Below are 26,920 nucleotides of genomic sequence, written 5' to 3'. Positions count from 1 at the left end.
AATCACTGCTATTTTTTTGAACACCACTGTACGTACCGTTATTAAAGCTAAAGGCAGTCCAACAAAATACTGGAGTGTGCAAAAACAATTGAATAGTCTATTTTATTATACATATACATCAAAACAAGTTAATGAAGCATGAGATACACAACATGAATAACATTACAGTAAATTAACTACAAATTGTTAAAAAAAAAATCACTCTATTAACTTTCACAAAACACCTATATTCTTCTTAGTGCACACTTATAATAATACTGAGGTTTCTTTCTGTAGCTCCTACCTTCAAATTCCCTGAGCACTGATTCTCTCAACTCCCAAAACAACATGGTACAAAATAAAAATAAGTAAATAACAGTACCAGTAACACTGCCAACATAATAACACAAGAAGGCAAACATGACAGACACAAAACACATCAGTCAGTTAAGGCTTGCACTTGCAGACAGGAAGCATGAGGTTCATGCTGTAGCTTGTAGTAACACGTGGTCTCTACGGAAACAATAAAAGATAAATGAGAACTGCTTCATTTCTAAACTTGGTCTGTATGCCTGATGACATAAACACTATATGGACAAAAGTACTGGGACACCCCTGCTAATTTCTGAATTTATGCATTTCAGCCACAAAACTAACCCTAGTTAACAAGTGTATTAAAGGAATTATATACAAACATTATATGCTTCCAACTTGGCAGCATTAGTTTAGGTAAGGCCCTTTTCTGTTCCAGCAAGATTGTGCCCCTGTGCAGAAAGCAAGAAAGAAGAAAAGCCTGGTTTGAGGAAACTCCAGTGACCTGCACAGAGCTCTGACCACAACTCCACCGAACTGCTTTGAAATAAACTGGAACATCGCTTAAAGGCTTTCTCGTCCAGCATCAGAGATCACATAGAAGTCATTCTATTTTAATACCATTTGTTTTTAAAATGTGAAGTAAGCTCATGGACAGCTGCCCAAATACTTTGGCCAAATAGTATATTAGTAAGACTAAACAAAGTAAATAAAGGATTTTCTTTACCAGTATAACATGTATATTATCTTTGGTCTCGTTTCAGTTAAAATCATCTTCAAGCACATCGTCCACACTTCCAGATATTGAGGCAACTTCTGCAAATTCAAGAAGATAAATCCAAATGAACACTGGGTCAATACTTTCCAACTTATCCCATCTTTAAAAACAGTTATGTTAAAAAAAAAAAAAAAAAAAACCAACAAACCCCATACCTTGTGTTGTGTTAGATTAGATCGTTTGCTAAATATACATGGTAAAGGTATACTTTTTCAGTGTAAATAAATAAAAACAACAAAACACTATTTCAGTCTATAGCTCTGTAGTGTGCTAGCAATTACCACAGACCAAGTATGACATTGAGGTAACCATGGCTTTTTGAGTTCCAGTAAGTTTTCAGTCAATGAATTTACATTCAAATATTTATACATTTAAAAAGAGAATGGGAACTTTTTTAAAGAAATGTTTACAGAGGGTGCACGGGTGGTGCAGCGATCCTGGGTTAGAATCCACAGTGGTGCTGTTGGTAGTCTACATACAGACATGGCGGGCTACTTCTGTGGGGGTGGTGGCTGAGGACCCACAATGAATTGTCATCGTGTCTGCAGGGTATACTGCACTGCGCCCAGTGATTCCGGGAAAGTCGGACTAGGACGAACCTCTCTGTAAACATTTTAATGTTATTTTTTTATGTTTTGAGACCTTTAATTGATTGTTTTATGATTAAGACTCATTGTAACAGGATGTCATGACTGCCAGTTCTGTTCTACCCAAATCTTTGCTTATAAAAACAGTTGATACTTCAATGCATCACTTTAGGCTTGTCAGTCGAATCTTATTTTCTAACTTATAATGATCAGTTATTATTTTAAAAAGTGCTTTGATTTGGGTATACATAATAAAGTAGGTTTAGCGTTTGGAAGTTGGATAAAATTATTAAAAACTTTTGGTTTAACTGTGTTACCAGCCTGGCCAGGCATTCAACACTAACAAAAACGGCCACAGACTAGCACCCACTCTTTTTAATGTCTAAAGTCATGGTGGATTCTCACAAGGAGAGACATTCCACACATGGAGATGCACACTATGCCCTATGTAAACCTCCACTTCTCATTTACATTTTCAGCAGTTAGCAGACGCTTTTATCCAAAGTGACTTACAGTACTGTATATTGTTTAAGCAATTGAGTATAAACGGCCTTGCTCAAGGGCCCAACAGTGGCAACCTGGCAGTGGTGGGGCTTAATCAGCAACCTTTTGATTACTAGTCCTGTTCCTTAACCAATATACCAATATACCAACTGCCCCTCAGGCTGGTACATCGACCAAACAGCTGCTGCAGGAGAAATGAGAAGTAACCTCATCCATCCTAAATTTCCTCAGACACAGTCAGTTGTCCATCATGGGGTAATGCAAGTGGCACAAAAGGAATTATAGCAATGTTATAACAGGAAATTGAATATCACTAGACTGGGAGAACTGGTTGGCTTAGGCTTTTTAATGCAAGTTTGGAGTAAACAGGCTTTCCGTTCGTTTTTTTCACTAGTAAGCACTTTAAATGTATTGTTCATGGTAATTGCACATACACTACAGATGTGGTAAACAAAGATTCTGTTAGAAAAGATGATGTTATTCCTTTAATGCAATAAGTGCAATAATCGTGACATGTGAGATTGCATTTCCTTATAAGAAAACACCCAATATTTCCCCAAATCTGTGCACCATTTTAAAACTGTTTTGAGTTTCCCCATCAAGCACCAGTGGAAAGTGAGTTTTCCAATAGTTTGCAAAACCACCAAGCACCTTTTACAGACACGGTCCCACTCTTTTCCATCTTGTTGTTAGTTCCCAATACCACCTCTTTAAGTTCAGGCTTTTCACAAACCTCCTTTTTCTCTACCTTTAAGCTTTCAGCATGGCTCTGAAACATTTCAGTAGGAATTCCACCTAGTAACTGAGGCTTTTTTCCATTTTCCTCTTGCTGAGAATTACTAGTGGCACCACTGGCAGGGTTGGGCTTGCTGGAGCTAACATAGACCACATCACTTCCACTGCTGCTGTCAGTCAGATCGACCAGACTTCCTCCTGATTCGGCTGATTCAGCTGCGTGTCCGTCAGTCATTTCAGCATCTTCAGCACTGTCTGAGAGCTCAGAGCTCAGATGAATGATAGATGAAGAAGAAACAGCGGCTGTGTCCTCGGTCAGATAGGAAGGTAAAGACGTCGGACAGGAGGACAAAGACGTGGTTAGCATAGTGGAATTAAGTGACATCTCAGAGTCTCGAGAAGATGTGAGGTAATACCAGACGCCTCGTATACCATCACTGGTGTTGCTGCTATGCTCACTTCCGCTGCCTGTACTAGGAGAGGACTCTTGTCTCTCAGAAGACGAGATTGTCTCTGAAGACGAGATTGTCACATTGCTACTGCTACTGCTGCTGCTGCATGTCCCAATAAAGACATCATCACTCAGAGTAACTGAATCCATCGCTGAAGTGACTACATCTACAGACGTGGGTGAGAAGTACATATGCTTCACTTGTTCCTCCGAGCATCTCATTGGGCTCGGATGAGCAGGAACTCTTTGATCCTCTCCCAGAGACAGCAATGAGCCTGGTGATTCAACAACCTGGCTAACGAGCTCACTCAGGCTCAGAGATGGTGTTGAGTAGATCAGGGAGGAGGAAGGTGGCATGAGCCTGTCAGAGGAATTCTGGTCCACATCAGCACGCTGGACTTCTACAAAGCTGGGCCAGCTGGATGAAGAGCTATTCATCTGCTTGGTCTGCCACTGACCTTAACACAACATCTAAATGGTTGTTATTTAAACATTTCAAAATAAAAGGGAGTTAGTTATGATGGACATCACAGCTAGGACTTGATTACAGGCAAACAGGTTGCATATAAATAGCAAAAACATCTATTGTATTTTCTTATGGCCATGGTATAATTATACATGTATTTAAATGACATGTTGGCATTACAATTTCAGGTTATTTAAGCCAGGGTTTTAAACCCTGGGTCACAACCCCTAGGTGGGTCGCAAACCAAAAAAAAGGTTGCATAGAAAAATAATAATAATGAAATAAACTTGAATAAATGCGAATGCCCCCTTGTGGAGACTTTGTTACACCTTGTAAACCACAGAGAGTAAGAAGCATTGCTTATGGGTCACTTACAAATAAGTTTGAAAAACCCTGATTTAAGCAAAACTGGTCATTGCAAATCACGTCATAGCTACGATTTGGTCACAGGAACGAGCCAGAGATCCATGATCTTATTTTGTTAACACACACCCTTATGTGTACTTATTAATATACTCCTAGCCAATGTACTATTTATTTTAGGTCTACCAAGAAAACAAAATCCTCAGATTCCATTATTGTCACCAATTAAAGAGAATTACAAAGTCAAAATGACAAAAAAACAAACAAGAAAAGCCTATATAATTATTGTGTATAATTATAATTAATGTTAATCTGTGCAGCACTTAGGTGGCACAGCGGGTTCAAATCTCAGCAGTGCTATCTGCCGGCTCTGTGCAGGTGCTATAAACCAGCCAGCAGAGGCCACAACTGCATCAGCAATAAGGAATCCTTTTGGCCATACAGTATACATTTAAGCTATGCTATAGCTGGTGCTATCATGCTTCTCCATTAAAACTTATGAGTAAACAAAAGTTTTTGATGTGCTGGTGTCACCAATATAAGATAAACAGCATTCAGTTTTGGCACATAGTTGCATCCCTTCTTTTCTTATATCGGGACACTTTACTGAAAATGATAACAACAAATGTCTGATGGGATGATCCTTTGTGCAGATTATGTACTGAGGAGACATATAAACCTCATATACATTTAAGTTCTGAATTAAACTCTGGACCTTACCTGACAAGCTTATGCAGGAGAGACTCAACTCTGAGGTTGCACCTGTCATGTCATCCTGTAGATATACATCAGCAAACACTGTTACACACTGTTACATGTAGTGCCCTGAAAAAGTATTATTCCATGAACATGCAAACTGCACACAGAAAGGACCTGGACCGCTCCACCTGGGAATCCAGGAACTTCTTGCTGTAAGGCAACAGTGCTACCCACTGAGCCACCCTACCAAATGTAATTAATGACCGAGTCGATTTACATAAGACACAACCTGTAAAACAGGCTCAAATGTCTCAAGCAGCACACTATCCAACTAAAAAAAAAAAAAAAAAAAAGATATGGAAACGTATTAAAATAAGACAGAAAAGTGTTACAAAATGCTTAAGGTTTTGTGACCTTACAATACTGCCGAAACTTCCTACAAGTGGCTGGTTCACAGAAATTATTCCAAGCGCATGTTGACAAATCATCCAGGAGGTCACAAAAAACCCATATGATCCAATGAATGGAAAGCCACTAACCTTTTCCTATCTTATGGCCAGCCCCGCTTGCCCAGACTGAAATGTTGTTGCAATCTTTCTGCCAGCACGGCTGGCCTGTGGAGAGAGCTCCCTACATATTTATTCATAGCCCACTGCTGCTGGCCCATACCGATCAATAATAAGGAAGTGTGTCCACTCTATAGCTATTTATAGACTGCCTTTCGGTAATTTATTGGGATTTCAGTGAGTGGGTTGAATATAGGATGCATAAAGATTAAAATACTGACCAACAGTGTCCATAATTTGGTAGCAGTTGTTACTGTAATTACTGTTATTCGTACTCCTTTCTTACCAGTAACTTTTGTAGAGATCTGGGCTCGTCCTGATCCTCTCTTAGTCCATTCTCCGCATCCTGACTGCTCACAGCATGGCCTAATTGAATCATCTCTTCACCCAGGTCCACAGGCTTACACACACACACACACACACACACAATCACTATTTTCACTAAGCACTTAATCTATGTAAAAAGACCATTATTTTGGTGCCACCTAAAAACACTGGGCACAAGGCTGAAAACTCATCACAAGGCAACACACATATTCACACTTAAAATATAGTCAATCAGTCTTCAGTAATTTTTTTTACCCAAGTATCTATTTGGCTCTGATGAGCAATGACTGTAATGCTGTCCCACTAAATATGGCATGAAGCCTAAAGATGTAATGGAATTACTTAAGACATTGCAGTTAGTAGGTTAGTAGGCTCTATGTACATTGTTATAATATTTCAGGTGGTTACTAGAGAATAGCTAATTTACTGCCATTTAATCAAGTATATCCTAGGATTTTGCCAGGTGGCTATAGTTACTATGGTGTTCCAGGTGGTTTCTAGGGTGTTAAGAGGTTGTGTGTTATTAAAGCATCCTTGCAATAACCACTGAAATCATCCAGCTAGCAATGCTGAATTGTGCTTAAATAAAAGACAAAACTTCAAGTCCACTTTCTAAGAACTCTGACCTTTCCCAGCGTGTTATCATACAGCGTTACACTGGGCCAGGAAGACATCTCTGTGTGAGAGTAACTGCACAGTTTAGCCAGTAAAGGTTTCCACTGTGCAGAGTATGTCAGTCTCTCAAAATCGTCCAGAGCCTCCTCTGTCCAGACTTCTCCTGCAACCATAAACAACAGTGATTGGATTTTATTCAGAATAAGAATTCTTATTAAACATAAATACTGCTTTTAGTACTCACCTACAGGACACACTCCTGCCAGACTACACTCGATTGCTTGGAAGGGCAAGCTCAGGAAGTCACTTCTACAGAAGGAAATTAAACATTGTTTGATTACATGTACAGAAATATTGATCAACAAATGCACTTTAGTGACATAAAAAGACATGAAAAGTTCTATTAATGGGTGGGTCTTTCTAATATATTTTATTGTGATACTGTGGTGGGACCTTATTTAATAGGTGGTTTACACTCAAAACTCTTCCACTGTACATTGATTTAGGGGATTCTACAGAAAAGAGTGATAGGACTAATGAGACAGATTGATGAAGTGTTAAATGCACTTCAGTGACCTCATAATAAGAACTCCAGAACCAGAATCTTTATTAGTACCAGATGTACAAGGAATTTCTTTTGGTGAAGGTGTCAACATATATACATCTAATAAAATTATAGAAAAATCTAATTAAATAATAGAAAAAATCTAATTAAATAATAGAAAAAATCTAATTAAATAATAGAAAAAAATCCAAATCTTGGTACTGTGGATTTAGTGAACAGTATGTTTGGCACATGAGCATTTCTTACTGGTTACATTTCCATGTATTTGTAAACATAGAAAAACAAAATAACGGATACAGTCCCTTCCACAATTACTAGCAATCCAACAATTACTGGTGAAGATGAGTAAAAAAAAAAGATTATAAAAATTCACCTTTTGTTGAATTTGCTTCACACTGAAAAAAAATCCAATCTATTAATGCATTTTCTCTAAACAAAATAATTGTAATCAAAAGTCGGATTTGTTTCAGTTTTTGTGAGCAAAATAAGCTAATTTCTCATAAAGTACATTGCTTAGAAGACTTTCTATTAATTTTATTGAGGGTGCCAATATGGCTGATTGAAAAGCCACTTACAATTAAGTTTGTAGATACTTAATCAAAAAGCAAAAACAAACATGCTTTTGTGTTTGTTTAAACCCGTCGTACTCTTTTGTGTTTGTTTAAACCTGTCGTACTCTTTTGTGTTTGTTTAAACCTGTCGTACTCTTTTGTGTTTGTTTAAATCTGTCGTACTCTTCTGTGTTTGTTTAAACCTGTCGTACTCTTTTGTGTTTGTTTAAACCTGTCGTACTCTTTTGTGTTTGTTTAAATCTGTCGTACTCTTCTGTGTTTGTTTAAATCTGTCGTACTCTTTTGTGTTTGTTTAAATCTGTCGTACTCTTTTGTGTTTGTTTAAACCTGTCGTACTCTTTTGTTTGTTTAAACCTGTCGTACTCTTTTGTGTTTGTTTAAGCCTGTCGTACTCTTTTGTGTTTGTTTAAACCTGTCGTACTCTTTTGTGTTTGTTTAAACCTGTCGTACTCTTTTGTGTTTGTTTAAACCTGTCGTACTCTTTTGTGTTTGTTTAAACCTGTCGTACTCTTTTGTGTTTGTTTAAACCTGTCGTACTCTTTTGTGTTTGTTTAAACCTGTCATACTCTTCTGTGTTTGTTTAAACCTGTCATACATGTTTAAAGACATTGGAGTATGTCTAATCATGTAAACAAACTCAGTGTACAAGAAATCTGTATGTAAATTATAGAAAGATGTTATGCTTTGTAATCTCTCTTCCTCTGACCTCATACTGCGCAGTTGATCTCGTGGCAATTCTCCATTGTCTCCAAAGTCCACATAATACAAGTCAACCAAACCTGAGCCCAGGACCCCCAACACTTGAGCCCTGTTCCACGTGCCATGGTTCCGATAAGGAGCAGCAACGATGTCCCCTACTACAATAGTTTCCACTCTGTGCTCCTGTACATCATAGGTAACAGTTATTTTTACATAGGTAACAGTTTTTTCTGCTAATGTATGCTTATTAAGAAAGGAAGGATGCATTAAAATCACCTGTAAGGCATCGCCACTGTAGAAGCGGCTCATCTCTGTAGTAAGCTTGTCCAACTGAAGTGATCGGACGCCTATGATCTGGATCCAAAAGTGCTGTGGATTCTCAGATGCTGAAACATACACTTCTAAATGCTCACCGGGTTGGAAGCTCAGATCTGGACTGGGGACTGGAAGAGAAACAGAAGAATTTAAATTAAGGCAGACATTCAGGAAAGGTACACTTTTTAAACTCTTGAAGACTCCATTTAAGGGACACACAACCAATCAGTGTCTGTATACATACCGAGCCAGTCAATAGCACAGCTTAGATTTCAATTTAGATCTCGGTGGTGGTGGTGGCCTACACTTACACTTCTGTGCCACCTAAGCACTTTAGGAACTTAGGGAACCCAATTTCTAAAATGTGACAATATTAGATTCTATGGTAAATTAAAAAAAGCACTGTGGTGAAAATTTAAGAAAACACCACTCATACATGCTTTGATGTAAAATATTGAAAGTAATTTGTCACTAGATAACAGTTTATACAATTTGTGTTTACATGTGAGAAAGCAAAAAGGAACCTACTGTTCAAAAATGGTTTGGATTACTAATAAAGTCCTGACATGGCTATGTGAATGAATGCCCATATTGATGTGTACTAGCAGTGTAACAGCAATTATTTGATTGGAACATCCAATAAACTTTAGCAGCCTTTATTATCCTTTTTTGTGCAGTAACACTCAGATCAAGCCTTTAGTTCTTACTTTCAAACTTTGAAAACTCCAGTGGTAAAACTGGTGAAGGAATCTCCTCCTCATCAGATTTCAGTGAATTTTCTGTTGTGTGGTCAGCACTGCTTGCAAACCCACTGTAGCTGTTGGCCTGAGTAAACCCCGTCTCAGTCAGAGGGGAGAGCAGATCATCTCCGTTCTCGGTTCTCAGAAGCTCAGAGTCTGCACTCTGAGATTTGTGCACTGGTTCCAGTTCGAGGGCTTTGCGTTTCTGGCGCAGAGCAGAAGACTGACTTATTCGCTTCCGGACAGTTTCATTTTCCAACACCTTCTCCATGATCATGTCCTGAAAAAAGCAGAAGAATACAATTATATTTTTTCCTCCTATTGTCTCCATAGTGGATCTAGTCTGCATACCAGACTTGGCACAGTGTTTCCACAGATGCCCTTCTTTACTCAACCCTTCTATTTTATCTGGCCTCAGTATAGGCACAGAGAGAGCACTGACAAGTGCACTTGTGGTGGGACACCAGACTAAACTGACAGAACCGTTAAGATTTAAAACCCTCGCCGACTGGTCGCCGCTAGATGTGGCAGCTCGGAGGCAAATCAGTGTTCACTCGGGGCTTGAAAATCAGCTCTCAATTGCTATGTGTGAACTGTTCAACAACTCGATCTGAGCACTCTAAGACTTAAGAAAAATATCTAGCATGCTAAATATCTGGACCTGTTGGTGACTCAATTTCATGTAGTGTGAAAAAAGCACTGAAAAATGTAAATAAAAAAAAGCACTGCGAAAAAAAGTTGTCTCTCTGCTCGACCTGTTGCACATCGACCAGAGAGACTCGTCTGAGATTCCTCCTGGCGATAGATCGTGTAGTGTGTGACGCCCCATCACTGATCAATCGTGTGAAAACCACAACAACTAAAAAGACTCCTTTATTTGACTTTGGAGTGAGCATAAAGATACCTCACCTTAGCCCGCCGTACTTCTTGACGTGTTCCCATAATTGTGACCTTGCCCTTCTCTTCCAAGCTGCAACCACGCTCACGTGGACAATTTATCCGAGCCCCTGATGTTCGGCTAATTAGCTTGAGTGTCTCACCGCCTCGACCTGTTGCACAAATGCACCCATAAGTATCAGGGTCACGTTAAAATAAACATTGTCCGAACAGAAAGAATCTTGAATCTTGGAATATACATTTCCACGATTTATAAAACAAATAAACAAAGGCATTAGTGTAGTACCTATTATTCGTCCAAAGGCATTCTGAGGCACGTCGATGAAATCAGTGACAAGCTCGCTGTCTGTGGCCAGTTTCTCCAGAGCACACTTAGCCAGGAGAATCTGCTCCGCTTTGCCCTGAAGCAGGAAGCTGACCGAGCTTGGATCCTGTGAATCGGGTTGTATGTTTACCTGAGCTCCTGATTTCTGACTCACCTATACAATCGAAACAAGATAAATTTAAAATTATTTTCAAATATTTTAAAGAAGTTAAACTTTAAGTCCACAAATATCACAGTGAAATACAGCAAAAACAAAACAAAACAGAGGAACGAAAATGATACTGTTACCCTGAAACTAAATGCATGGTTTACACAGGATATGATAGTCAGAATAGTCTTTATTAAAACCCAGGGCAAATTTCCTGCACAGACAACAGCATCCACACAAAGATCAGACAAACAAGAAGTAATAAAGAGTTAAATCAGCAAAACAAAACTCTTACTGAATTAGTATTTGTTTGTATATTAGGATTTCAATGTCATGTTTTACACTTTTGGTTACATTCATGACAGAAACTAGGGATGTCCCAATCACGTTTTTTTGTTCCCGATACCGATCCCGATTATCAATTTTGATCCCGATCCGATACCGAGTCTCAAACCGATACTTGTATTTTCTAGATATTGTCTAGATAAGAACTGGATAATACTGTTCACACAGTGCACACTTCAAGTACATTACAGTTATTCAAATTAATCTAATGTACATGTTTAACAACTAAATAGCTCTGCAGTGCTGTAGGGAAAAATGCTGCATCCAAGCTATTGCTTAATGTTTTGTATTTTTACAAAATCAATCAAAATGAGTGAGATAATTACAGTTTTACTTTAAACTTTATATTTGAAGAAAAAAAAATCTGTTTAATGCAGTGATACACTAAAAAATTAACAGAAATCTGTGTAGCAGCTTAACTTGAATATAAGAAAAATAAGTTACTTAAAAGCATTACAGTAAAACCTGAATACCAAAATAAAATGGAAAGGCTCTTTTGTTATGAAGGAAAGCCAGTTTTTAAAGTGCTTGTATTGTGGCAATGGTTTGATGGACGTTTCTATGCGAAGTGAGTGTGTTTTGACCCTTTGGGGCTTCCATAGTGCATGGAATAGCGTCCGCTATTCGGTACCGTAACAGAAGAAGTTAATAAAGTGTTCTGCTCCCGACAATATGTGAATATACTGTGTATTTATTTCTTTATTAAACGAGTGCATCACTACATTGTTTTGTAAACCGGAGTGATCCTCGACTCACACACCATATCAATAGTAAAATTCTACAGTAATGAACGCAGCTCTGCTACTACCGCCTCGTGAAACGCTCACAGTGCAGACATTACACGTCGCTGCTGGACTCGTTTCACTTTCCAATTTAAAGTATTCCACACAGCGGACATGCTGACGTAAAACAAAAGATCGGGATTAGGATCGGGTTTAGTAAAGCCGATTCCGATCAGTTAAAAAATGCCTTGATCGGCCCCGATCCCGATCTTTGAGATCGGATCGGGACATCCCTAACAGAAACGGTAGTTACTCATTACACAAGATTCATCAGTTCACAAATTTAATGTCAAACACAGTCATGGACAATTTTGTATCTCCAATTCACCTCACTTGCATGTTTTTAGGAGAAAACCGGAGCTCCCGGAGGAAACCCACGCAGACACAGGGAGAAGACAAAAACTCCCCAAAGCCCATGGCAAAGGCTTGATTCTACTACCCTTAAACTATTTTTAAAAGGAATAAAATGTTTTAGACTGGATAGGATAGTCAGAATAGTCTATTAAATCCCAGGGCAAATTTCTTGCACAGACAGCAGTATCCACACAAAGATCAGACAAACAATATGCACTGAACACTCAAACCAGCAAAATAAAAATCTTACTGGGTTAGTATAAGCACCAATGAACGACAACAACAACAATCACTTTGGGTTTTTGAATCTGTTTGTCCTGTATTTTAGTATATTATATCTGCAGCCAGAAAGAAACAACTTAAACTCCTTGAATATTTCAGTTACAATGATGCCAGGTATTCTGACAAGGTTCCCTGACCAAACACTGGTTTGTGGTTGGGTGAGAAGAATAGGGGAAAAACAGTACATGGAGTGAATGTGATAATCTCTTAACCAGTATTAAATTGAATACTCATTAAGTAGAGTATTTGACATTTTAACCTTTAAACTTTGTTGAAAATATACCGTCATTTCAAATTTGGCGAACGCAACAAACCCTCCGACAGCCAGGTTTGAATCTTACCAGTGCTATTGGCTGACCAGGCGTCAACACATTCGTTACATGAAAAATAATTGCTTAATTCTGTTTAAAATGTAGTTGAACAATAAACAGAGTTACCTAATCCTAAACTCCCTGGCCTATCTTTTTTGAAACATGTTACATGCATTAATTTTAGAATCGATGTGTATTTTTCAGAATTGATAAGGTGAAACATTAAATTTCTATACTTTAATTTAAAAATAATTTCATAAAGGATTGACAAATCAAGTCTTCCTGTATTTATTAGCATTTTACATACTATTTCCAGTTAAATTGTCTTGTGTTGCATTTTTAACTAATAAATTATTTTACTCAATTGTAGGATGTGGAAAAAGTGGCTCAGAATTGCTAAAGATGAGTAAACAATACACTTACTAGATCAAGAAAGGTGCTCTGATGTCTTGCAATAGATCTGTACACTTCAAGGGGCATTGAAAACCTTGACTGATCTGTCTCTTGACGTTGTGCTATGAAGATAAAAAAAATAATAGTTATTAATAGTCATTACAGTAATCATCTCAGCCTGGGCAGTTCAATGTTTCTCACCACTGCTGCTCCTAATGTGCCGGTAAACAATGTAGCCCACTGTGGCCCCGACAGAAAGGCCTGCAGCTAGCACCACCTTCTTTCCTGAGCTCAAGCTTTTCCACGGTCCCTCCTGGACTGCTGCCATTTTGGTCAGGAACAAACCTGGCACAACAAACACAGGAGCATTAGACACAGTATTACTAATCAGTGCATGTAAAGGTTTACCTAAATGACACATTACATTTTATCTGCAGCATGAAAAAAACCCCACACACACTCTGGCAGCGCAGATATCTTATTCTAACTAGAGGAAAGGCTGAATGGGTTATTACCCTGCTGTCATTGCCACCGACACCTACTGTCTGCTTGACATTAAATCCCTAATAATAACCTATTTATATCAATAATAGCTTTTACCCAATATTAACAACAGTTAAAACTTACTAAATACAGATGGGTACACAAGAGTAAAAATGTTTAATATGAACTTCAGCAAGTATAAGGGACAAAGCCAGATTAGTTAATATTACAACAAAAAAGTTTAGGGACTTCGATAAACAACAACGGCAGAAATATCATGGCACAGTTATTTGCTTATTTACATTTATATTTACATGCATCTAACAATCACTTTTACTGAGGGTAATTTAAGGCAGCATACAATGGTCAACCAAAACATTAGGATGCAACATTTGCATTACAAGGCTGATTTCATAACAAATGTGCATGTCACAGTCAGGGATATATTAAATGTTGGGCTGACTGTAACAGCAGATATATGCAGCACAAAACAGCCCTGACCCATCGGGGCATGGACTCCACTAGACCCCTAAAGGTATGCTGTGGTATCTGGCACCAAGATGTTAGCAGCAGATCCTTTAACTTCTGTAAGTTGCGAGGTGGGGCCTCCATGGATCGGACTTGTTTGTCCAGCACATCCCACAGATGCTTGATTGGATTGAGATCTGGGGAATTTGGAGGCCAAGTCAACACCTCAAACACATTGTTGTGCTTCGCAAACCATTCCTGAACTTTTCTTCCTGACATTTTTTGCTTTGTGGCAGGGTGCATTATCCTGCTGAAAGAGGCCACAGCCATTAGGGAATACTGTTCCATGAAAGGGTGTACATGGTCTGCAACAATGCTTAGGTAGGTGGTATGTGTCAATGTAACATCCACATGGACGCAAGGTTTCCCGGCAGAACATTGCCCAAGACATCACACTGCCTCCGCCGGCTTGCCTTCTTCCCATAGTGCATCCTGGTGCCATGTGTTCCCCAGGTAAGCGACGCACACACACCTGGCCATCCACGTGATGTAAAAGAAAACTTGATTCATCAGACCAGGCCACCTTCTTCCATTGCTCTGTGGTCCAGTTTCGATGCTCACGTGCCCATTGTTGGCGCTTTCGGTGGTGGACAAAGGTCAGCATGGGCACCCTGACTGGTCTGTGGCTATGCTGCCTCATACGCAACAAACTGTGATGCACTGTGTATTGACACCTTTCTATCAGAACCAGCATTAACTTCTTCAGCAAGTTGAGCTACAGTAGCTCGTCTGTTGGATCGGACCATACGGGCCAGCCTTCGCTCCCCACGTGCATCAATGAGCCTTGGCCAGTTTACCACTGTTCCTTCCTTGGACACCTTTCTTTTTTTTCTTCTTTTAAATGCGTTTTCTCCCCATTTTCCTCCCAATTTAGCACACTCAATTTTTTTTGTCTTCCACTGCCGATAGATGCCAGATTGCATCCGAGGAGAGCACGTCGCTGTACACGCCTCTTTCGACACGTGTACAGCCCTCCTCTTCTCGCCCCTGCATTCTTCACAGGCGTCCCCTCCATCAAACAGGGTCCTTACACAGCGTATGAAGACCTACCCACCCACACATAGTCCGGCAGATAGGTAGCCAATTGGTATCTGCTGCAGGCACTGCCAATTATGCGCGGTAGATGGCGCCCAGCCGACCGGTGGCAATACCGAGTTTCGAACCGGGAAGTTCAGAAACTCAGTGCTAGTGTGCAAGCGGAATATCCCTGGACGCCTGGACCACTTTTGATAGATACTGACCACTGTAGACCAGAGACACCCCACAAAAGCTGCAGTTTTGTAGATGCTCTGACCCGGTCATCTAGCCATCACAATTTGGCCCTTGTCGAACATGTTCAAATCCTTACACTCGCCCATTTTTCCTGCTTCTAACATCAACTTTGAGGATAAAATGTTCACTTGCTGCCTAATATATCCCACCCACTAACAGGTGCCGTGATGAAGAGATAATCAGTGTTATTCACTTCACCTGTCAGTGGTCATAATGTTATGCCTGGTCGGTGTATATATAAGTAAAGTAAATGTCAAAGATGCTAACATCCTTCGAATAAAAAGGTTGGTTATATTAAGCTTTACATAAAAAGGAAACAACCTAAATAATAATAATAATAATAAAGGAATAATTGTGTTTATGGAATAAATACTGGGTCCCTGGTTACAAAAAGTTGGGGAACTACAGAACTACAAACCTAAACTCCATGGTTTCATCTTTAAACAGCGTGCTGATTTTGGAACTTCAGGTTAGCCAATTCATTGTGTTGTTTAGCCACATGTTATTTATTTAACGGACAGTTCAGTTCATTCTGACATTTGGTGAGCTTCCAAAACGGAGCAGTCAGGTGTTAAATAACAACAACTGACAGCTATTATTGAGAGTATAAAGATAGAAAACACCGCCATGGCGTCCTTCCAATGAACTATGTAGAGAAGCACCTGCTAAAGTCTCGACAGCGGAACAAAGCTAATGCGATGTCACTTAGAAAAACGGCAAGCTAGCAGTCTGACCCCGATATAAAGCTACAAAAGCCAGCCATGTAGCTTAAAGCAGGTCACACACACACACAGTACCCCGCTAGTCACCTTCACACACTCCTCTGTAACACTGCAGCTCGTTATGAGGTGATATGTAAACACTGTGTTGTAGTATTAGCGCGGTTTACCTGTGCAGTGCCGCTGCGGATGCTGTAAATGATTACACCGTCTATAACACACACTCCACCTTTCTTTTAGAGTCAAACAATCACATGAATTACACGCTTGCTGACTAAGGCAGCTCTCTGAGCTTGCCCCGGAATGCTCACACCCTATTGGCTGATATTTGGCAGGTCAAACCGCTACAGCCAATCACAACCCGAGATAAAATCAACAAAACGCGCAAGGACGCTCCCTGTCGGAAACATATATTAACAATACACCATCACTAGTGGTGTGCGATACTGCAAAAATTGGTATCGCTCCGATACCAAGTAAATACAGGGCCAGTATCGCCGATATCGATACTGATACTTTTTAATAATTAACGTAGATGCATCTTCAAATTGCTAAATCTGAATGAATTTTCATGACATTTAAGTGTATTATTGTAATACATGCATTTTTGTAAGTAGCTGCTCTCAGTCGGGTTGTAAATAAATTCAGATGTTTAAAGCTCAGATTTCTTGTTTCTGGTGCTTTATTTTCTCACTACGTTACCATCATGGCGTATCACCACAAAGCAGCTAACGCATAGTTGTGTTTGCTGGGTGAATACATTTGTAAAATTTTTATAATGATCGAACATGTGTCCTTGTTAATTTAAAATAAAAATTGATGCTGTTCTGTTTACATTTATAAGCACAAAGTCAAAAGCTCTCATTCTCCAAAACACGAAATAAGAGCCTCAATCAGTTGCTTTCTCATGGATAGGATGGCCTCCACATGGAAGGAACACCAGCCCTTCGGTCATTTCTCCATACCCTCAGACACAGCCAATCATGTTTGTGTAGATGCATAACGGGTAGCGTAATATACCACTAGAGCGTTGTTCATCTATTCCTTCCTTTTCATCATCCTAATCATGGTCGCGGTGGGTTCTTCTCAACCATGGGCACCTCGCTAATCCATCTAAGGCTTTACCAGCTGTATATTTCTTAAATGTGTAACTCCAGCCACAACCTTGAACAGAATTCGCCCAATAAGCTTTAATTTATAATTCATATTTTTTCTCTTTACATACTGCAGCTTTAAGTTTATGGCCCAAAAAGCAATTTCATTGTTATACACAATCATTTGATACAGGCTAGACAGAAGGCCAGATGTGCAAACAGCTGAAGGTTTAAAACAAAGAACTTAAATGTACCTGAACTCATTAGTAACCTAAAATGGACTGATTATTATAGCTACTACGCATGTTGCAGCAGAAAAGTCTGAAGTTATCAGACCAAACAACATTAACTGTCCAGTATCAGTGAGCAAATGCCCACTGTGACTGTTCTTGGCTGACCAGTGGAACTCAGTGTGGTCATCTGCCGTTGTAGCCCATTCACCTCAATTCTCAACCTGAGGCTCAACATTTACCAAACACTTCTGGTCTGCTCAAACCAGTCTGGCTATACTTTTTAGTCAACAAAGCATTTCTACCCAAACACCACCACTCACTGTATCCCACCTCACCATTCTGTATGAACTCGATAGCGCACAAAAGCCCAGAAGATGGGCAGTTACATATCATAACTGACCAACCTAAACCAGCCCATATAGCAACAACAACCATGGTACGGTCAATGTTCACCTAGAACACTTTATACTTATCTTAAGCTCTTAAACAGTATCTTTATAGTTTATTGCATTGTCTTACATGACTGACTGACATGCATAAACCTGATAAAGTGACTGGTAAGTGTATATTCTGTGATAAAGATCAATTATGCAACACTGTGACATTAAATTGCAGAATGAATGGAGACACCAATCCAATCAGTCCAGACTATTAAATGGTTTAGAGATGCATTTCTGGAAAAAAAAAAAAAGTAAAATGAATAATTTTAATGAAGAACTTTATTAACAAATTGGCTCACAAATCAAATAAGAACAATTAAAAAAATCTATGTAATGACATCTTAAAAATATCAAAATGTACAACATTTATAAATCGTGAACATTCACATATAGCAAAATCTTTTGAGTAGCTGGCACCAAACCATACAGGTTTTATTTTGTTACTGATTCTCACAAATATCTGTACAGTCTTGAGCTTGGGTCTGTTTCATTAATAAAACATAAGGCAGATATAAATAATGGAAGCCCCAGCAATAGCTGCAGTCCATGCAAGATAAAATGTGTTCAAAATTTTACATTTAACAATAACATTGCATTTTAAATGTCATAATCATGCATGTCTCAGCAATGTAAATATCTTAATTATACTTAAAATGTCTGTACAAGACAATCATTTTGTTACAGAATCTGATATACAGAATTTCAGTGCATTTCAGAAAACATATCTCTTGATAATTCTAATTCACCTTTCATAATTCACTTTTTATTCGTATGGCAGCATTAAAGCAGCAGTTATGAAAAGAACATTATGAATGCTCATTTACAGATGAACTACACACACATATTTAAAACTGCCCTGAGGTGGAAACTGTAGATTGTAAATAGAATCACTGTGTTTGCATCTAAATAGGGCTTTGATAAATTCTGCTTTTATTGATAAATGTAACCTTTTTTGATATTTCAGATTTATGTGTAAAGTTAGAAAGACTTCGTTATTTGAAACAGCATAAACAGAAGCAATGCACATTTTCTGATTCAAAGCTTAGACACCAGATAAAAAATATAACCAAACATTATTTCAGAGCCCTATTTTAGAAATTGCCTTTAAGCTGCATGAAGTGGGGTGATAAAAACAATCACATACAATCATAGTAATATAATAATAATATTTTGTGCATGTGGCACAGCATTTGAGTGAAAGGCATGTGAATACAATTCATTACTAATGTACAGACACATTGCATGAAATAAATAAATGAATAAATAATGTCATTAACCATTTAAAAAAATGGATAAGACTATTAAAATGAGGTCATTCTATCATTTCTCTCCATTCTGTGATCAAGAGAAAATATTTTACGATATCTATAGTGAAGGTTGCTTAATGGATTTGAAACAACTTGACAAAAGCTGAAAGGCATGCAAACTTTCCACTAACATTGACATTAGAATGGAAAAGGCAAAATACTGTAGATTAAACAGAGGACACTCCAGTGGTCCAGTGGAATAAATACAGATAACAGACTGTTTCTTTAAGCAAATTAAAGCTCTCAATAAATATCTGCTGCTGGTTGGTAAAAAGAAATTGCAGACAACGTTTACATGTGTCTGAGGAGGATTGTGCTAGCTTGTGGCTCTCTTCAGGCAGCACGGATATCATGCATATGGTGAGGGTTGCGAGTGCAACAGGAAAAAATGCAAAACAGCCAAACTGAAGCAACGTTTGAGTGGCCTGGCAGGTATTTCCAACATCAACCACACATTCATGCATCACTGTTTTTGTTTGCTACTGGTACTCTGATGTAACTGCAGCGTGTTTCAGAATCAGTAGATCTTATTTAGAGAGGGACATACAGTATATCTAGGGAAAGACGAGTTGATCATGGTCAAATAACCCTGTTAAAATTAAGACAATTAGCAAGAGGTAGAAAAAGTTTTGATTATCAGTAATCAATTTGGTTAATTATGCACTAAGAAATCAAATAAAATTTTTATCTTCATGTCGTCTGTTCGATAAAAATTGTTACACATAATAATGTCGTACTTGGAAGATCCCCCCCAAATCTGCACTGCCAACGCAGCTTAACAATACAGAGGTTCACTTTCTTTAGGAAATAATTGATTGAATAATAAAAAGTGGACCTAAAACTAAGTGTACCATATCCAGTCTTGTATGAATACTTACTAGTAATATTACTAGTAATTAGTTGGGTCGGGGTTACGTTTAACCATACTTCAGAGTCAAAATCCAGGGTAAACTTAGACATTTTAAACATTATGAACAACAGAAAATATATTACAGGGTAATAATTACAAAGTAAGACCCAGCATGACATACTAATGTGGCTGATTTGAAACCTTTATACAGTAAAGCAACAACAGAAGAAACTTACATTTAAATAAGAAAAAAACAAAAACAATATATAAAATATTTGTGTCATTTATGCAATTAAGAAATTAATATAATAATGCTGGTAATGCAACAACAAGTGGAGAAAAGACTCAGATTATAATAAACACATTGTTTGTAGTGGGACAGTTATGGCCACTGTGAATGGGTAGAACTAAGTCCATCACTGTTTGAATGAATTGTTAAAAGTAACCCCTGTAGAGGTGTAAAATAACTTGAGTAAAAGTGAAAACACAGGAACTCTTGAAATCATCCAGTGGTTTGCAGGAAAACACTCACCAACTCTCTTTTTCTCCTACTACCCTCTTTTCCCCCGTCTCTGCAGAGAGCATGGAGCTAAACACGCACTTACACAATGCAAATAAATAGCAAATTGTTAAAAATGTAAGAAAATGCGGGCTGAGATGCTTCCTCTTTGTTGTGGTCACTCGGAGCATAGCTGAAGAAGAATTAGTGTTGGAGTGAGGCACTAAGAGCATGCTTTTTGATCATTCCATCCAAAGGCAGATCCCTTGGACTGGCATTGCTCACTGGTGTGAACTAAGAGCAAGATACCTTTCATTCCAGCAGCTCAAAAAGGAGAGTTCATTCCCAGTTTTGTCTCGAACTGGAGCTTCTGACGCTTCTGGTAACGCACACGAACCCTGAAAAAGACGACTGCATTATTGATTTAAAGATAACAGATAAACACGATGTGACATCTGTCCACTTCTGTCACTGCTGTTAACCCAGTGGATGTATAAAGTGGTGAGTGTATCTGTGTGTTACAGTATTTAAGGTAATTATTAAAACTGTTGATTTCAAAGCAAGTAAAAAACAGAAGACTGCAGTTTAAGAGACAACAGTCCTAGAAATTAGCACAAAAATAGCTTATTGATCACATTAGGCTTACGTTGGTAATGTTTGTTTTACGTGCATATTTAATTATTAACACGACTGCATATTTGCACATTGTTGCATATTTAATTATTAACACAAAATGATACACACACAGCAAGCAGGGTCTAAGGGTCCATGCGATTACAATTTATCAAGATCAGCAACATAACAATATACTGATGAGACAAAACATTAGGACCACCCTCTAATAATAGAGGGTGGTCCTAGGCAAGCTGTAGCCTAGTGGTTAAGGTGCTGGACTAGTAATCAGAGGGTCACTGGTTCAAGCCCACCACTGCCAGGCTGCTGCTGTTGGGCCCTTGAGCAAGGCCCTTAACCCTCAATTTCTCAGACTGTAAACTGTAATGTAAGTTGCTTTGGATAAAGGTGTCTGCTAAATGCAAAAAATGTAATAATGTGCAAGGCAATGCCATTTTGTAACAACAATGAATGTCACTGTCAGGAATACAATAAATGATAAGCTGGTAGTTACTAGTTACTTGTTTAATACAGCCTAAATAATTAGGCATTAAAACCTGAGTAACCCCTTCCTCTATTCAAGCAGGCACACAGACCAGTCCCAGAGATCGCATATCACAGCAGCAATAGGAAAAGACCCTGTCCAACCATTCTATTTTCAAACATGTCCAATTCTGTTTGTGTGGACACCCGGGGAGGTCGGTGGCTCTGCTGAGATTCAAACCTCATTAGTCTGAACGCTCAGCTGTGGTGTGCTAGTGCGTTACATAGAACTATGAATAAAATATATAGAATATTGATATGTTTGCATGGTTATCAAGCTTATCTTAAACTGACTGGACCTTACCTGATCTCATGCAGTTTGACAGCCTCATTGATCAGCACCACCAACACAGTGGACAGCGACACCAGCAGCCACACCACCATGGGCACATGGTTTAATAAAAACACTGAACCTCCACTTCGGTCTTGCCATAAATAATAGTCAACCGTAGCCTGCACCACCTGACCCATTAACCTGACAAAGAAAAGTAATGCACAACAAAGTAAGGATTTAGATCTACAAAGTCAAAAGACATGAGCAAAGTGTATTAAAAGAAAAAAAGGTGTCGAATGTCTCTGTTCATTTATGTATCCTATCAGATGTATGCATAAAAACTGATCACTTTTACTCTCAATTGGCATGAAGTTTAGCACAGACTTACAATCTACCATGCAGATTTATCATCTAAAGCTGTTCTATATATATACTCTGTGTATGAAATGAGAAACACTTACACAAAAGGCACAGTGAGACACCACCATGTGTTGCTAAATGGATTCTTCCTCCACAGTGGTTGAGAACGGTGCACATAGCTGAGAGAGATGACCACTAAAACAGATTAAGGAAGCGATATGAGCAATGAGAAATGCAACCGTGCTGTGACACTTGCAGTATATGTACCACTCATGCAGTAGTAAATACTGTCAGTTTCACCTAAGAAGCTGATAGTAAATCCCATAATTAGGGCCCTGCTAAAATGTGCTTAATTTCATGGACCTCGTTTTTCAAAAATCACAGAGTTACGGTTAGCTGGGTCATGTTTTTAACTGCTTTAGACTTCGACATCCTGGACATTTTAACTAGATGATTGCTAACTGAATTGCCTTAGTATTGCTAGGACCACCCTTACAGTGCAAAATAACCAGTAAACATAAGGCACTTGAATGCTATGTCAGTGGTCCCCAACCACCATGCCGTGGACCAGTACCGTTCCGTGGGTCATTTATTACCGGGCCGCACTTAAGCAATAGAACACGAGAGGGAGTGTGTTATCGCCTTCAGCTCGTGCCTGCGACCGAATCACAGCCGTGATGTTATTCGCGATAACACACGACCTCAAGTGTTCTATTGCTTTTATACAACAGTTTTTACAAAATAAAGAAAGAAAATAAATCAGAGAAGCCCTGAATTTCATATTAAATATGCTTTAATATTGACAATACCTTCCGCCAAAAAGTAGTTCCACAACTAATATAAAGTTTAACACTACAAAGCAGACATCCCAAGTTGCAAAAACTCATTTCAGGGAGGAAGAACAACAAGAAGAAAAAGTCAAGAACCTCCGAAGAGAAAAAAAAGAAACAAAAAACATCTTGCACACACCAAAGGATATTGGTGAGAACAGAACTCTTAGGAGCTGCTAACTGGGCTATTAAGCTAACTGTTCGCGTTACAAACACAGATTGTGTATCGGATAACGCATTCATGTTCACTAAATAGTGCACTAGACAATTTATTAGACTATTGATTTATGTTCCCTACACAGTGCGCTAGATTGTATATCAGATAACGGATTTAAAACGCGATCGGGAATAAAGTTTGTGTCGCCTGCGTGCGCGTTTGTGTGCATGAAGCTTGTCGTTACTGGCAACGCGTCAGCGGAGTAATACAGTTGTGGTGTGAAAAGGCCGTGCTGTTATCACGAATATCAGCACAGTTAGAACGCTTCTCAACCAATCAGATTGTAAGGTCGGAACTACCTGTTGTATAAAGTAAGAATAAATAATTAGAGATCGCTACAAAAGCAATTAAATTTCCAATACTCTTCAGGTGTTATTGTCCCCAATCACCACTAGGTGGGAGCAGCGTCTCGTTGCAGAAAAAAAAGCTCAGGATTCACATTTCCATTTTATTTTATTATATTTTAAATCCCCCACCCCCGTCTGTGAAGTCATATCTTATATGAAACCGGTCTGTTGTGCAAAAAAGGTTAGACAAGGCCTTACTCATAATACATGTAGTTCAGTACTGTAGTCATTGTTAGCAATTCTTACCAGTATGCAGAGCCAGAAAGCCTGCCATGACTTTCTGAATGAGCAGCAGACCATTAGACAACTCACTAAACCACTTAGGAGCATCTTCAGATGAGCTGCAATCAGACATAAACAAATGATTAGCAATATTCAAAAAGATACACTGCATATAGAAATGTGTGTGTAACAGCTCAGGTGGTGCAGTAGTAAGGTCTATCAGCCAGACAGACGTCTACACAGACATGACTGGTGGGAATTGTGAGGGCGAACAAACTAGCCACTGGGAGTTGAACTTGTCAGTGTGGTTTTAGTGCCTGTCTTGGGCCTGGATAAAATATTGTTGGTTGCCTCAGAAATGGAATCCCGTGTAAAAACTGAAAATAATCAGCCGTGTCGACCCGAGAAATAAAGGGAACAGCCAAAAGAAAAATGAAAAACTGTGTGCATTTACCTAGCTACAAAGATGTGGGAGAAGCTGACAGTGCTGTTTACAGTGCTGCTGGTGTTACTAACTCTAGCACAGACTTCCTGCAGGGAGAATCCAAAACCAAGCAGGTAGGTACAGACCGTCAGTCCAAACCTGAGCAGAAACCAGCCCAGAAAGTACTGCTGGGTCTATGGAATAAAATAAACAACAGCAAAAAATATTTTCCAATATTAATGTTCACTGTAATGAAGAAAAAAATCAAGAGTTCACATAGACAGGTATGTGGGGAAAGACAGGTATACAGCTTCTTCCAGCTCAGAAATATTGCGAAGATTAAGCCTTTTCTCTGCTATTCTGACCTGGAAAAAGTTATTCATGCATTCATTTCTGCAAGAATTGACTACTGTAATTCTCTGTATATTGGGATTAGTCAGTCTCTGTTGCGGCGCTTGCAGGTAGTCCAGAATGCAGCAGCAAGGTTACTGACTAATACCAAGAAAAGAAACCATATTACACCAGTCCTTGCCTCACTACATTGGCTGCCTGTTCAGCACAGGATTCAGTTTAAAGTGCTTTTATTTGTTTTTAAAGCGCTTAATGGTCAAGCCCCGGCTTATCTCAGTGGTATGCTTTCTCCCGCAACCGCACAGCCATCTTTAAGATCAGCCACTCAGAACTTGTTGACTGTTCCTAGGGCTCGTTTGAAGCTAAAAGGTGATCGTGCATTTGCAGTTTATGCTCCGAGGCTATGGAACACTCTACCTCCTAATATTCGAAAAGCACCTTCGGCCGCTGTTTTTAAATCACTCCTAAAAACATACCTTTATGAGCTGGCATTTGAACAGTGAGGAGCTGTGTTAATTTTAATTGTTTAGTCTATTTGTATCTGTTTTATTTTGTCTCTTACTCTGTATTTTTATTTGGTTTTTCTTACTTTTTTAACATAATGTTGTGTTATGTATGCTTATTCGATATACAGCACTTTGGTCAACGTAAGTTGTTTTAAGAGTGCTTTATAAATAAAATTTACTTGCTTACTTACAATTCTAAATACAATTAAGCTGATCAGTAAAAATTTTTCCTCTGTGTCTCTGTCAGTTAGAAAAGCTTCAAGAATATAAAAAAAACCCCCCAAAATTTCTGTTTTTACTGCATTTTACAAAACATCCCAACTTTTCTGGAAATCGGGTTTGTATAATGTAAAATATAAATCAACACATTCTTCACTTATATTAAAACACATTTTTGGAGGTGCCAATAATTGGATGTGCTTTAATTTAATTAAATTTTTCTGCTTTTGTGATTAAATTTTGTTTATCACCTTTTCTCACAATTTAGCATAGACAATTTGTGGAGACTCCGGTCATGTCCAAGGAGGGTATTTTTGCCTGCCTCACACTCCCTCTGACGCTTGTGCAGTCCACCGGCCCCTTCTTATTCGACCACATTCGACAGTCCATCGACCCCTTCTTATTCAGTGAATTCGAGCGTGAGCCACACACTGATCTCAATGCTCCTCCACTTTCTGTAAAGGCGTCTTAGGCTACTAACCAGGGTCCTTACACAGCGTCATTTACAGTTTAGGCATTTAGCAGACGCCTTTATCCAAAGCGACTTACACTACAGTTACAGTATACAGTCTGAGCAATTGAGGGTTAAGGGCCTTGCTCAAGGGCCCAACAGCAGCAACCTGGCAGTGGTGGGGCTTGAACCAGCAAACTTCTGATTACTAGTCCAGTAAATTAACCACTAGGCTACAGCTTGACCAAAGACCCCACACACTTTCAGTCTGGTCTTTTTTCCACCCGGCAGACTTCCCAGTGCTGGTGTGCAAGCGGATTATCCCACTGTACCACCTAGGCGCTATGATTAGATTTTTTTCCTCATACTTGATTGTAATACTAGGTTAATTTCTAATAAATAATTTTTTATAACTTTATTTAACTACCTTAATAGTTCTGGAGCTGACTGAAAGTGTACAAGGAAAATGTCAGTTTCATGGCTCACAGAGAACAGTTCACATCCCCCACTCAGATCTACACAGCTCTGACAATCAGAAGCAGATGTATTTAGCAAAAATAGACTGTACTATTTGAAGTGGTGTCCGGTTATGACCAACCTTGTGAGGAATGGCATCCAGATTTTTTCCAGTGGCCACTGTCATCACAGAGCTGTCAGGTGGCTTCCCCAAGAAAGACACGCTGAAAAACATATTACATAACACATAGTAACCAGATGGAAAGCAATAAATTAATGGGTGACAATAAGGCTGTTGATGTTTTCTCTATCTTACCTTAGTAGTGGGTAACAGAAGCAGGAAAGCCATAAAATATCTGTTATGTTCAGTGGAGGTGGAAGCTGAATTAGACAAGCCAAGAACTATAAAGAGAAAACACATCAAGCACAAATGTTCAGAAATGATAAAGGATTAAATTTTAACTTTGTTTTAAGGCTCAGTGGCCATCAACTCTACCATCCATCCTTACAAACCCAGTTTCTGGGAAAGTTGGGATATTTTGTAAATAAAGTAAAAATAACAATTTGTGATTT

The 26,920-nt window shown here is 38.8% G+C and overlaps 2 protein-coding genes across 4 annotated transcripts in view; both read right to left on the bottom strand.

Annotated features, from left to right (window-relative positions):
• Positions 1–77: 77 nt before the first annotated feature.
• tdrkh (tudor and KH domain containing) lies at positions 78–16,358 on the bottom strand. Of its 2 annotated transcripts, none has more exons than XM_063002929.1 (14): positions 16,283–16,358; positions 13,312–13,455; positions 13,141–13,232; positions 10,457–10,649; positions 10,183–10,322; positions 9,241–9,553; positions 8,495–8,661; positions 8,226–8,401; positions 6,627–6,691; positions 6,394–6,545; positions 5,727–5,840; positions 4,896–4,950; positions 1,019–1,107; positions 78–492 (listed from the first exon to the last, which is right to left on the bottom strand). In XM_063002929.1, exons 2-13 carry the CDS (start codon positions 13,436–13,438, stop codon positions 1,052–1,054), a joined length of 1,650 nt encoding a protein of 549 aa, XP_062858999.1. In that variant the 5' UTR covers positions 13,439–13,455; positions 16,283–16,358; the 3' UTR covers positions 78–492; positions 1,019–1,051. The 2 variants fall into 2 exon arrangements, with proteins under 2 accessions (XP_062858999.1, XP_062859000.1); XM_063002930.1 differs by lacking the exon at positions 78–492 and adding an exon at positions 675–743.
• A 1,804-nt stretch (positions 16,359–18,162) lies between these two features.
• The window catches only part of tmem94 (transmembrane protein 94), a 38,856-nt gene continuing 30,098 nt past the window's right edge, over positions 18,163–26,920 (bottom strand). For both annotated transcript variants that reach the window (XM_063002927.1, XM_063002928.1), the window contains 7 exons: positions 26,664–26,749; positions 26,490–26,571; positions 24,395–24,558; positions 23,965–24,059; positions 22,426–22,519; positions 21,995–22,165; positions 18,163–20,933 (listed from right to left, as the gene is read on the bottom strand). In XM_063002927.1, the coding sequence (XP_062858997.1) occupies positions 20,861–20,933; positions 21,995–22,165; positions 22,426–22,519; positions 23,965–24,059; positions 24,395–24,558; positions 26,490–26,571; positions 26,664–26,749 (765 nt within the window). In that variant the 3' untranslated portion in view covers positions 18,163–20,860. The remainder of the gene's footprint in view (positions 20,934–21,994; positions 22,166–22,425; positions 22,520–23,964; positions 24,060–24,394; positions 24,559–26,489; positions 26,572–26,663; positions 26,750–26,920) is intronic.

This window comes from Trichomycterus rosablanca, chromosome 10, assembly GCF_030014385.1.
Source record: "Trichomycterus rosablanca isolate fTriRos1 chromosome 10, fTriRos1.hap1, whole genome shotgun sequence".
Lineage (NCBI taxonomy): Eukaryota > Metazoa > Chordata > Actinopteri > Siluriformes > Trichomycteridae > Trichomycterus > Trichomycterus rosablanca.
Note: the sequence above shows the minus strand (reverse complement) of the source record. Positions and strands in the feature narration are given on the sequence as shown.